At 39.0% G+C, this 14,127-nt stretch overlaps 1 protein-coding gene across 1 annotated transcript in view; it reads left to right on the forward strand.

Annotated features, from left to right (window-relative positions):
- The first annotated feature begins 2,423 nt into the window (after positions 1-2,423).
- Positions 2,424-14,127, forward strand: part of MALRD1 (MAM and LDL receptor class A domain containing 1) — a 1,127,868-nt gene continuing 1,116,164 nt past the window's right edge. Inside the window, exon 1 of the mRNA XM_006869907.1 lies at positions 2,424-2,622. Coding sequence (XP_006869969.1) covers positions 2,424-2,622 — 199 coding nt within the window. The remainder of the gene's footprint in view (positions 2,623-14,127) is intronic.

Genomic DNA, 14,127 nt, shown 5'->3' on the forward strand with positions numbered 1-14,127 from the left:
GTTGTTGTTAAGTGCTGTCAAGTTGGCTCCAACCCATAGCGACCCTGTATAGGGTTTTCGAGGAGCAGCTGGTGAGCTTGAACCACTGACCTTGCAGTTCAATCTGCTTTGCAGTCTGGTGCATTAACCCACAGTGCTACACCAGGACAGTCAAATAATTTTACCAGTTAGGTGATGCATGTGTTTGTGTGTGTGCATATGTATTCAGGAAGTAGAGGTATGTATCAGGGATACAGATATAGATTTAGGAGAAAACGATGTAAAGATACTAATTGGTATCACAAGAGTGACTAGAAAGCCTAAGAAGAGTGCAATCTGAGCTCCACCCCTTGTCATATAGTCAATTCCACCTCATAGTGATCCTGTATAGGGTTTCCGAGGCTATAAATCTTTATGGGAGCAGAACGTCTCATCTTTCTCTGGTGAACTGCTGATGGATTTGAATTGTCAGCCTTTTAATTAGCAATCTAGTGCATATGTTACAACACCAACAGGGCTCTTCATTATCTGAGCAGAGAAAATTCTGCATGAAATTAAAAATGATAACTACTCTTAAAAGGCAGCAAAGAAAGGAGTAAACAAAGCAAGGGTTAGTCTTCATTTATAGAGATGTAGGAAAAAGAATATTTCTGAAATACAGGGCAATTAAATGGTTTGCTAGATGATGTAGGGTACTCTGAGGTAAGATAAACATTATGGATTTTTCTCCCAAATCCTAAATGCCCATAATTCAATCATTGAGTCCTTTTTCAAGAATATGGGGAAAACTTACTTCTCATCATTTTTTAAACCACTTTGACACATTCTTTGTTCCTTATCCATGGTTCTAACTATACTACCTTCTGCAATTATTGCTTATACAGTCTTGAAGTATCTTTATATCTTGCCACTACATTGCAGAAATGAAAAGAAAGTAGTTGAAAAAGAACTCTAATATTCTCTTAAGAAGTCAGATATAAAGGAATCTTTTGAATATTAAACTTCATAGAACTTCTATAATTATCTGGGCTCATAGAATTGTATAGTTGATATGTAAATGTGATTTGAACTTCACTACGCTGTATATTTTGAATCTCACTCAACTCACTCATTCACTCACTGCAGTCAAGACAATTTCAAGGCCTAGTGACCCTGTATGGAGTTTCCAAGGCTGTAACTCTTTACTGGAGCAGAAAACTTTATCTTTTCCTTGCAGAGCAGCTAGTGGGTTTGAGATGCCCAACTTTAGGTTAGCAATTTAATACTTATACTACAGTGCCACACCAGGAGTCCTATATTTTGAATGTTGTTGTTAAGTGTCGTTGTGTTGGTTCTGACTCATAGTGACCCTGTACAGGGCTTTCAAGGAGTGACTGGTGAGTTTAAACTACCGATTTTGTAGTTAGCAGTTCATTGCTCATCCTACAGTGCCACATCAGGACTCCATATTTTGAATGTTGTTGTTAAGTGCCATCTAGCATGCTCCAACTAATAGTTACCCTGTATAAGGTTTGTGAGGAGCAACTGGTGAGTTTGAACCACTGACATTGCAGTTTAAACTGACCTTTGCAGTCAAGTGTTCATCCTATAGTGCCGTACCTGGAGCTTCACCTATAAAACTGATAAATATGAACTGAAAAGGAGTATCATTATAGTGTAGACAAAAAGCTACTACCCTCAGCAGCAGGCTATTTGAATTGTGCTTTCTGACACAAATTTACTACACTTCCTCATGCATAGCCCATAACCTCCTTTGGCCAAAGTTTTGTGATCTGTAAAATGATTATTGCTAATGTCCCTGCAACTTTAAAAATTCTATTATTCTTCATTTATCTAAAGAAGCAATGCATAGTTTCTATTCAATAATCAGGGATAAACATTTCATCCCCATTGAGCAATTCAGATAATTTACCTTGAAATACTTGAATAAGTTTGAGTAGCCAAAACAATATTCTAAATTACATGAATGTGATTAAGTATAAAAATTAAAATGACTTTTATAAGTGGAATGCATATTTCCCATATGAGTCAGAACTGACTCCATGGCACATAACAAAATAAAATAATAGATTTTATTTTTTTAGAGCTTATAAAAAAATTGCACATAAAGCACAGTTTTTTTTTCTTTCTTTCTTTCAAGAGATAGCAGATCATAAAGACTTAAATTGTGTAAACATAGTTTACGTAGGGCAATAAATATTCATGTTTAGCTAGATATAGAAATGGTGCAATTGCTCAAGTTAAATATTTCCTAAAGACACTTCTCTGAACCAGTCCCTTAACTGCCTCGGAAGTAATTTGTTAGAGTTGTAGGTAGTACAAAAAAATAGTATCCAGATATAAGAGCAAATCTGGAACACAAAGAATTGTCAAAAGAAAAGGAATATTTTCAGGTATGGACTCACTTACTACAACTGCCTGACCTGAAATAAACATACTGGGTAATGCTGTTCAGGCTAACCAGAATGCTAGCATTTCCCATGAATGAAGTGTGCCACTCACTTTGGATTGCATGTGTTTTCACTTCTGTGCTGGTTCAGCAAGGATCAGAAGGTTTCCAATGTGACAATGGAATATCTGTGCCTCCTGACAATGTGTGTGACTTCATGGACCAATGTGGGGACAGCAGCGATGAACAGCAATGTGAGTGCCATTTCTCGGCTTTATCCAATTTCATTTCCGTGTATGTCTATTATCAAACCAGGAGCGTATGAGCAACTGTGAGAGTCCTCCAGATGCCTGGCCAAGAGTGGATTAGACACTCTCAAAGTATGAACTATTAATATGCGTTTATATTGGCGGTTCACACCAACTGCTCCTCAGAAACCCTATTCAGGGTTTCTATGAAGCAGAACTGACTCAATGTCACTTAATGACAAGATATGTTAATCAGAAACAAAACATACTTATTAATAAAAGATGGGTCCACATATAAAATTGCTCTGATCAAATTATGCCAAGTAACTAAGATTTAAACTGGACAGACTGAAACAAAATTCTTGTTACTTTGTGTTTAAAATAGATGATTTCTAGCTGTGGTGCCATAGGCTAAGCACTGGACCTGAGGGTTGGCATTTCAAACTCACCTGAGAGCGCTCCTTGGAAACCCTATACAGGGTCATTATGGATCATAACTAACTCAACAGTACTTAACAACTACAACAGCCATAGAGATGTAGCCCACAAATGTGACTTTTAATGTTATATTTGTTGTTATATTTCTGAGGAGTGACTGGTGGCTTTGAACTGCTGATCTTGCAGTTCTCAAACTGACTTTACAGACCAGTGCTTATCCTACAGCACCATGAATGTTGTATATTTTAGATAAAATATTCATCTGTGTTTCTACAATTCTTTACTTCCTTCTGTTAAATTAGATTTGATGTATTTGATTTTGCTATTGTTTGCTTCTCCTTTGCATATTCAGTTGGTATTACATTAAAACTAAAAGAAATAATTACTGAAATGTTTCTTCCCTGTAGAATGAAACAGGAAAATGACATTTCTCCCATAGTGTGGGATAGTTATTCTGTTAGGAGCCCTGGTGGTGCTGTGGATTAGGCAATGAACTGCTGACTTCATGATTGGCAATTCAAACCCATCAGCCATTCTGCAGATGAAAGGGGAGACTGTCTGTTGTCATACAGAAACCTGTATGGAGTTAGTATGAGTCAGCATCAACTCAATTGCACTGGGTTTAATCATGCTATTGGCACTTACCCAAAATATCCAAACCCACTGCAATTGATTCACTTCTGACTCACAGAGACCCTAGAGAATAGGTTAGAATTATCCGTTTGGATCTTACAGGAGTAGATAGTCTTATCTTTCTCCTGCAGAGCAGCTGGTATGTTCAAACTGATGACAGTATGGTTAGCAGTCCGAAGGGTAACCCAAGATACCACCAGCATTGCTTTGTTAACACTTAGTAACTGGTAGATACAAAGCTCGCCCCAGGACAAGTATTTGTCTGCCCAGTTTCCACAGAGAAAATAACAGTGGATATGCTACCCCTTGCTCTTGCCTCGCTAGAAAAGCCAGTTCCCCGGTATGCAGCAATGGCGAACCATTCCACTGGTTTGACAAAGAGTACAAAGTCCTTCCATTATTCATCTCTACAGAGCTTCCATTAGCACTCATGGTCCTGTCAGGGAAAAGGTTAATGTGAAAGAGGGAAAAGGCTGCCTAGTGGTAAAGGTCTTGGCGTATGACAAATTGTGACTTAGAGCCATGAAGGAACAGATCTGTCTAGTAAACAGATTTAGTTTTAAGTGTTACATTAGGAGATCACCTTTTTGCTTTTTTGCTTTTCGTGTTCATTTTAAAGAAGTTTCCACCTTGGTATAGTATTTAAAATGTGTGCGATAACCTACAGATAAAATGGAGAATCACTTTAAAGTATGAATTTCTTCTGTTTACCACTAGTCAGAAAGGAATAATGACGGCTCATCTCTTTCCCTCACAAAAAATTACCCTGCTAAAATTATGGAATGGTTTTTACAGTTAACTCATAATGATGCTAAAATAGTCACTAAATCTGCCCTTCTCCCCCTTTTGAAGTCCTAATGGTCTGAACTTTAAAGAAATAGATTACTATGTTGAGCTTTCTTAGTGACAGGGGCATAGCTGAAGTTGAATTTCTGATGCAACTAGTAAGTTTTGAGAATGTTCTTAATTTACATGATGACCTCCTTTTAAGAATATTTCAACATGTTCTTTGAACTGTTTTGTGGTTATTGTTGGTTTTGTTTGTAAACCCATTAGATTTAGAAAAGCTGAAACCTCAAAATGGAATGAATTCTAGTTATATACTATATTAAGTATATACATATTTACAAGTATATAAATATGTATTAAGTATATACATATTCTATATTTATATACTATATATATTAATATTATATTAATAGATTGCTGTTGTTGTTGTTAAGTGCCAATTCCTGACCCATAGTGATCCATTATAGGGTTCCCGAAGAGGAGTAGCTGATGAGCTTGAACCGCCGACTTTGCAGTTCAAACGGCTTTGCAGTCTGGCGCATTAACCCACAGCGCTATAGCGGGACTCCACTTAATAGATAAGAGCCTAGAAAAATAACTTGTAGGTGTAACACCACCACCATACATTCTCATGGAGTAGATTTCCCACTCATAGTGACCCTATGGGAAAAAATAGAATTTAAGGCGTCCATGACTATACATCTTAATGAGGCCAGGCAACCTTATCATTCTCCCACCAAATGGCTAGTGGGTTTGACCCATCCACCTTACAAGCAGTCCAATGCTTAACCCTCTGTGACAACAGGACTTCTTATCAACTGGGTCAAGTGTTGACAAAATTCACTCTTTATTCATTTTTACTACATTGTAGTCGAACCAAATGGGTCCACAGCCCAATACTCAGCTGAAAGTCAAGATGGCAGGACGACACCAGGTTTGAAAGAAAAGGAAAAAGTTGATTTGTAGAGGAGCGAGCGGCTATGCAAGAAATCTTGAGAAAAACTCAGATCTGACTCTTTATAATCTGCAAGATTACAGTTTTATAGAGTTGTTTTAGAACAAAAATGTTATACATATTCAAATAAAATTAGGGAATCTAGGGTGCTGTTTTGTGTGGCGCTGTAGGATTGGCGCTGGACTGCGAACCCCAAGGTCGGCATTTCAAACTCACGGGCTACTCCTTCGAAACCCTATGAGTCAAACGGACTCAGCAGCACTTAACAACAGCAGCAGTGATGTTGTGGGGAGACTGGTGGCTGTGTAGGATAAACACTGAACTTCGAACCCACCAGTCCTTTTTTTGGAAACCGTATGCAGGGTTGTTGAGTCAAAACCAGCATGGCACTTAACAACTACAACAACAACATGGTGCTGGAGAATAAGCACTGGACTGTTAACTGCAACGATGGCATTTCAAATAGCAAAACAGGGTAGTTATGAGTCGAAACGGCCTTTACAACACACAACAACAGCAATGCGTATTAATGTATAAGGTAAGAACCTGTTGTTGTTATTAAGTGCTGTCGAGTCGGTTCCGACCCATAGCAACCCTGTACAGGGTTTCCGAGGGTGTAAATCTTTACGGGAGTAGAAAGCCTCATCTTTCTCCTGCGGAGCTGCTGGTAGTTTCGAACTGCTGACCTTAAAGTTCGCAGCCCGATTCATAACCACTACGCTACCAGAGCTACCTAAGGCAGGAACCTAATGTATAGTAATTATTACTTTACATTGTGAATTTAGTGGGCACACATCTGTCATGCATCCCATAATCAGTGACCGATGCCTTAATTAGGGCGGTCAAAGGGGATTTTTCCCAGGGATATGGGTTAAATCTTAAGGTTATTTTAGCAACGGGGCGGGCGGGGTGGGTGTAAGCAGCTTTTACGCATGCCCGGTGGGACAGATCCTGCCTTAACCAGGGGCGGGCGGGGTGGGTGTAAGCAGCTTTTACGCATGCCCGGTGGGACAGATCCTGCATTAACCAGTCTCAGCCGTTCCTTGTCAGCTCTGTTGGATAATTTCTGAAAATCAGCCTTTTCAGAAAGTTAGCGTAGGGATTTAATAACTAAAAGAATTTTACTGAAATCTTCTTCAACATCCTTCTTACCCAGATATGGACCAGGTAATATACATTGCAGCACCAATTTATATATATTATTGTTAAGTGTGGTGAAATCAGTTTCGACCCATAGCGATGGTGTATGGGGTTTCGGAGGAGCGTTTTCTGCAACACTTAAAATATGATTTAAATATTAGCTGATTGATTAGTTGGTTACGTGTCATAGAGTCAGACTCATATAGCAACCCTGTGTGTGGTTTCCGAGGCTATAAATCTTTATGGGAGCAAAAAGCTTCTTCTTTCTCCCGCGGAACAGCTGGTAGCTTAGAACAGCTGACCTTGAGGTTAGCTGCCCAACTCGTAACCACTATGCTACCAGAGCTCCTCAAACATTAATTACATATACTAATTAATATTACTGTTGTTGAGTTTCATCGAGTAAGTTCTGAGTCATAGTGGCCTTGTAAATGGTTTCCGATGAGTGACTGGTGGGTTTGAACCACTGAACTTTGGATTGGTAATCCAGTGCTTATCCTACTGTACCATGTTGTTGTTAAGTGCTCGCCGTCGAGTCGATTCTAACCCTTAGCAACCCTACATACAGGTTTCCGAGGAGCAGCTGGTGAGCTTGAACCACCAACCCTGCAGTTCAAACGGCTTTACAGTCTGGCTCATTAACCCACAGCGCCACACCAGTACTATATGTATATATTTATTGTTGTTGTTTTTAAGTGCTGTCGTGTAGGTTCTGACTCATAGAAACCTGTAAAGGGTTTCTGAGGAGCTGCTGGTGAGCTTGAACCGCTGACTTTGTGGTTCAAACTCATATTGCAGTCCAGAACATTAACTCAGAGCGCCACACTAGGACTCTTTTAGTCTTATTTTATTGGTGGTGTTAAGTGCTGTCCGTCAGTCGTTTCTGACCCATAGCAACCCTGTATAGGGTTTCCAAGGAGCAGCTGGTGAGCTTGAACCACCGACATTGTGGTTCAAACAACTTTGCAGTCCAGCTCATTAGCCTATAGCACCACTCTAGGACTCCTTAGTCTTGTTGTTGTTGTTGTTACGAGACTTTGCAGTCTGACTCATTAGTCCACAGTGCCACAAGAAAACCTTAAAAAAGTTCCAAACAAAAGAATGTCTTTTGTGCAGATTAAATTCAAGTTAGAGAGGTCAACTGAGAAGATTGTAATGACTGTTTTGGTAGATTCCATAGGGGTAATCTTGATAGATTTTCTCAAAGAACACAGGAAATCAGTGAAACTAATTATGAGGAAGTTTTAAGAAAATTGGAAAACTGCCTTGGTGAGAAAAAGGCCAGGCAATTTGTGCCAAGGATTTTTTTTTTTTTCAGCATGACGATGCACCTGCTCATTCCTCTAGAGTAGCAAGGGCTGATTTACGAGAATTTTGTTGGGACTTCCACCCTCCAACACTACTAATCTTGTGCTTTCAGACTTCCTAGTAGTCTAAAATTCAAGGAACATTTCAAAGAAATGTGATTTACATTCCTCCAGAGTGCTAAAACTACTCTTTGATGGGTGTTAATCGAACAGCACAAATTTCTTTGAAGAAACCTAACTGAAACCAAAATCACTGTGATCAAGTCGATTCAGATTCAAATGGTTTCTAAGGCTGTAAATCTTTCTGGAAGCAGAGAGCCTCATCTTTCTCTAGGTAAGGGTTGTTGATGTTGTTGTTGTTAAGTACCGTGGAGTCGGTTCCGACTCATAGTGACCCTTTACAGGGTTTCCGAGGCTGTAAATGTTTACAGGAGCTGAGAAAGCCTCATCTGTCTCCCACGGAACCGCTGGTAGTTTCCAACTGCTAACCGTGAGATTAGCAGCCCGATTCGTAACCCGTAAACTCGCTACCAGAGGTCCTTTGTTGTTGTTGTTAAGTACCATTGAGTTGGTTCCGGCTCATAATAACCCTGCACAGCGTTTCTGAGGCTGTAAATCTTTCCGGGAGCAGACTGCCTCATCGTTCTCCCATGGAACAGCTGGTGGTTTCGAACTGCTGACCTTGAGGTTGGCAGCCCGGCTCATAACCACTATGCTACCAGAGTTTAGAGAGATGAAGAGTCCCTTTCAGAAACTTGTAGACCTAGATAGATGATGATATGCAGAGAAACAATATATTAACATTTTGATACTTTTGTTTAATAAAGATTTCTATGGTTTATTAGCAATACTTTTTTACTTGCTCTGGTGTATATCCACTGCCATTAAGTTGATTCCTGCTCATAAAGACACATGTAGAGTTTCTGAGGCTATAAATCTTTATGGTACCAGAAAGCCTCTTTCTGCCATAAAGTGACTGGTAGATTCAAACAGCTGACCATGTGGTTAGCAGTCCAAATTGTAACCCACTATACCACCAGTATATGTGTAAGACTAAATCTAATATTAAATATGGAGACCAATTAGAATAAAATTACACATAATAGAAAAGAAAAGAAAAGAAAAGAAAAAAAAAATCGAATGACAAGACTTTATTTTCTAATGGGATGTTTTAATAAGGAGCTCTGGTAGCATGGTGGTTATGAGTCCAGCTGTTAACCTCAAGGTCAGCAGTTAGCAATTACCAGCTGTACTGCGGGAGAAGAATGAGGCTTTTTGTCCCGTAAAGATTTACAAACTCAGAAACGCCTGTGCAGGGTTGATCTGAGTCAGAACCAACTCCATGGCTCACGCCCACCACCAGCCTTTGTTTACTTGGGTCCTATGATCTTGAGTCAAGGGATCTTTAATTTCATATACCAATGAAAGCACACTCAGTGTGGTTTTCAGTGAAAAGTAGCAAAATATCTTATGTTTTGTGAATTGAATTAAATAGTTATCATTTTGAATAATGTCTCCACAGACAGTCTTTCCTCTTATAGTAACAATCTTAGCACCATTATGTCACATTGTTGCTATGGGCTGTCAACTTAATTCCAGCAAACAGTAACCCGATAGCACAGAACTACCCCATTGAGGTTTCTTGTCTATAATCTTTATCAGGTCTTTTCTTCTGTGGTGATTTGACCCTCCTTCCTTAGTGGGTTTGAATCTCAGGTTTCTTTCATTAGTTCTTAGATAAGGAAATGACTTCACTCTCCTCTAGGTCAACATCCTTGTTTTACAATTATAAAGGAGGTGAGCCCAAATCAGTAGGTAATTAGCCAAGGGATGTGCAGCTTGTTAATAGTGACTGACGACTCAAGTTCAGATTCTTATTCAAATTCTGTTTGAAATGTGTAAACCTGCTGATTTAGAACAGTTCTAATGATATCTGGCTTTTATTCATTAGAGAATTTTAGAGGATAATGTAAAATATATTAAAAGTTTATAAACCATATGTTGTAAAGTGCTATTGAGTCGGTTCTGCCTTGTATCAACACTGTATAGGGTTTCCAAGGAGCAGCTGGTGAGTTTGAACTGCTAACTATTTGGTTAGAACCAGCCTATAGTAGTCCAGTGCATTACCCTGCAGTGCCACACCAGGACTCATTATTTATTGACATAAGAATTGTATGGAATACTTTTCCAACTAAGAAATTACTTCCAATAAAATCTGCATATATGCAATTTTGGACTCCTGGTGTGGTGCTACAGAGTAAACACTGGATTGTTAAACACAAGGTTGGAGGTTCAAACCCCCCAGCTGCTCTTCGAAAACATTCCATGTACAGGGTCCCTATGAGTCAGTTCTTGTTCAATGGCACTTAATAACAACAACAGCGTATGCAATTTTATCTCTCTCAAATTTATTGTCCTGGTGTGGAACTATGTGTTAATGTGCTGGATTGCAAAGTCAGTTTGATCCACAAGGTTGGTAGTTCAAGCTCACCAGTCTATCCTTGGAAACCTATACAGGGTCACTATGGGTTGGAACCAATTTGACGACACTTAACAACAACAGAAATTAATTGCCAACCCAAAGAATTTCAAATCTACTAAATATGATTTGCACAAATTGTAGGGTACTTTTATTGAGGTCAGTTGGAAAAGGGAATACTTATAAAAAACTGGATAGAAAGGGAAGATAAAATGGGTAGTGTCAGATTTTACAAACGGAAATACAGACTCAATCCTGAGCCCATAGAATTACACATTTGTTTCAATAGTTATGATGAAATATGAAGAAGCTTCAAAAAGCCACGCAAACATTTCATGATCTTTTAATCCTATTTTTTCCCCCCACAAACTTTTTGAAGCCTCCTTGCACTCCTGTTGCCATTGTTAGTGTGCTTGAGTTGCTTCTGTCCCACAGCGATCCTGTTTAGCGTTTCTGAGGAGTGGCTGGTGGGTTTGAATAACTGATCTTGTGGTTAGCAGTCAAGTGCTTATCCTACAGCATCACACCAGGATTCCTAACAAGGACGTTGTTGTTGTCAGGTGCCATCGAGTCGAAACCGACTCATAGTGACCCCATGCACAGCAGAACGAAACAATGTCCGATCCTGGGCCAACCTCACTACCGCTGCCACACTTGAGTCCATCAATGATGCCACCTGGCCAATCCATCTCGTTAAGGGTCTTCCTCTTTTTCTCTGACCCTCCACTCTACCCAGCATGACATCCTTTTCCAGCGACTGTTTCTTCCGGACAATATGTCCAAAGTATGAGAGACAAAGCTTAGCCATCCTAGCCTCCAAGGAGCACTCTGGCTGTACTTCTTCCAAAACAGAGCTATTGGTTCTTTTGGCACTAACGAGGACAAGAAACCGAAACCCAAACCCAAACCCACTGCTGTCAAGTCGACCCTGACTCAGCAACACTCTGCAGGATTTCTACAGCTGTAAATCTTTATAGAAGTAGAAAGCCTCCCCTTTCTCACTTGGAGCAGCTGTGGATTTGAATTTCTAACCTTGCTATTAGCAGCAAAGCGCAACCCACTATGGAGGCAAAAATCAGAACTTAAGATTTATGGAGAGGCCATTGAGATTCCTTAAATTACAAAATCAAAGACTTGAAATGTTTTAACAAAGAATGCACCTCTTTCTATTCAGAGAAAATAAACTTTAAGACAACTTGCATCTTTTATAGTTGGAGAGCCTGAAAATTGTCTAGTTAGCAAAGAATAAACAACAACAACTAAAAACCTCTTAGCTCTTGGAGTCCATTTTGAACTCATGGTGACCTTGTAGGACACAGCTGTTGTTGTTAAGTGTCATCAAGTCAGTTCTGACTCACAGAGCCCCTGTATAGAGTTTCCAAGGAGTGACTGATGGGTTCGAACCACTGGCTTTGAGGTTAACAGTCCAATGCTTATCCTACAGTACCACACCAGGACTCCAAGTGGAAATGAAAAATACTTAGTTTTGCTATAAAAAATAGCATGAAGACTTATACTTGTTGTTGTTATGTGCCGTGGAGTTGGTTCCGACTCATAGTGACCCTGTACAGGGTTTCCGAGACTGTCAATCTGTACGGGAGCAGAAAGCCTCATCTTTCTCCCATGGAACAGCTGGTAGTTTCAAACTGCTGACCTTGTGGTTCGCAGCCCGATTTGTAACCACTACGCTACCAGAGCTCCTATACTTAGAGTTACTTAGAGTTACCTTATTTTATTTAGATATTTACAAATGATTTTATTTTTACCATTCTGACCTTGCCCTTTTCTTTAACCTTATTTTTCCTGTAACAGAACTGATCTTAATGTTGTTCCCCAAAATGAGATTTTGATAAACCTTAAACTGTTGGTGTCTGTTAGATTCCCTTCTTGTTATTTTGCAAAATATTTTCCTAAAATATTTTTTTTTTCCATGTCAAATAGCACTAGTAGGGAACTTTTAACTTTAAGAAATTGTTGAGTGACTTGGATACTCTTATAAACAATCATGCAACATTTTGATGACTAGAATTGTTTCACAATTGTAGATGGCTTTTTGTTCATAATGAGCAGTGGAAGATGGCAAAGGAGGCATGAACCATATGTAATTTGGTTGGTTCTTTCATCTCTGAGTATGAGAGTGGATAAAGGCAGTAATACTTCTTCCCTTCAGAGACATGAAAGGAGCACACTGCAGAAGCCCTTTCAGTCCATTTTGAAAAGGACCAGTTAGTGAAACTTTCACAAGGGAGAGACTTTATCGGAATTTTATCTCTACCCATCCTTTCAACATGGTTTCTTATCACAATAAAAGATGCCACATACAACTAGGGAGAATTCACCAGACTCATGTACCCAGATGAGATTTTAACAGACAAACAATTAAGCAAGCAAGTATACAAGACTTTTGTGCCTCAAGAGCTGCAAACAGTTTCTCTAATATTTTGAGTGAGGTCATGAAAAAGCAAAACATTACTCCCATTAGGGAAAGTGCTTTCTTAGTTCTCTGCTCTGTCTCCATTTCCTACAAGGCTTGATTATCAAATAGAGAGTTAACTATATTAGATGGGCTGGAATCCTGGTGTGATGCTGTGGGCTAATGTGTCAGACTACAAAGTCATTTGAACTGCAATGTCAATGGTTCAAGCTCACCTGATGCTCCTTGAAAACCTTATACAGGTTGCTATGGGCCGGAATCAACTCGATGGCACATAACAACAACAACCAGTTAATGGTTTACTGACAGACTCAGTGACTATTTGGGGGAATTGTCATTTCACTATTGTCTTTTCACCATGGAATTGGATAAAAGTAGCCCATCTTTCAAAGCAGGTATCTCTTATTTTGTGGCAGAATGGCATCATCAGTATACAACCTGCCATCATCAAAGAAAGCCATTCTTTGTGAGTCCCTTTTGGAAATGCTGGATCCCTTGGTGGTTCCATAGGTTAATACACTCGGCTGCTAAACAAAAGGTTGAAGTTTTTTGTCTGCTTGAGAAGAAAGGCTTGGCGATCACTACTAGAAAATCAGCCATTGAAAACCCTGTGAAGGTGGTAAATGCCAAAGAATACATCAGTATACAATCATAAATTAAATACAAATACAACATCATCACATGTCTGGGTAACAACAGACAATTTCAGTTCCCACACTAAGAAAGAAGATGGAGTGACCAAAATGCAAATCCAGAAAGCATTTCTGAGAAAGAAATTATATTGGAACTACTGGATAAGGAATTAGAAAGAATAATACTTAGGCATCTTCAGCAATTCAAGCTCACCAACCACTCCTTGGAAACTTTATGTGTGGGAGCTGATTCAGTGGTGCTTAACAATAACAATAACAACAATGGATTGAGAGAAAGATCAAGAAAACTACAGATGAAAGCAAGGAAAACACAGAAAACCATCTTTAGAAGGATTCAGGAAAGCACTGTAAGAACAAACTATCAAGATAAATGAAAAATTTGAAGCCCTATAAAAACAGCAAATAGAAATTCAGAAGATTAATACTAAGGTTTCAGAAAAAAGATAATAACATTAAAAGGCAAAGTTGTATAATTGAATCAATGGAAGGCTGAATTAGTGAGCTTGAAGACAAATCTGTCAATACTAATCTCTGAGAGGACTAATAAGATAAAAGAACAAAAAAATCAGAAGAAAGTCTAAGAATTATGTATGACACTATCAAGATGGATAACTTACATGTAAAAAGGATTACAAAACAGGAAGAGATTAAAATACATACACACACAGAACTTTCCTAACATC

The sequence above is a fragment of the Chrysochloris asiatica genome, unplaced genomic scaffold (assembly GCF_000296735.1).
Source record: "Chrysochloris asiatica unplaced genomic scaffold, ChrAsi1.0 scaffold00137, whole genome shotgun sequence".
Lineage (NCBI taxonomy): Eukaryota > Metazoa > Chordata > Mammalia > Afrosoricida > Chrysochloridae > Chrysochloris > Chrysochloris asiatica.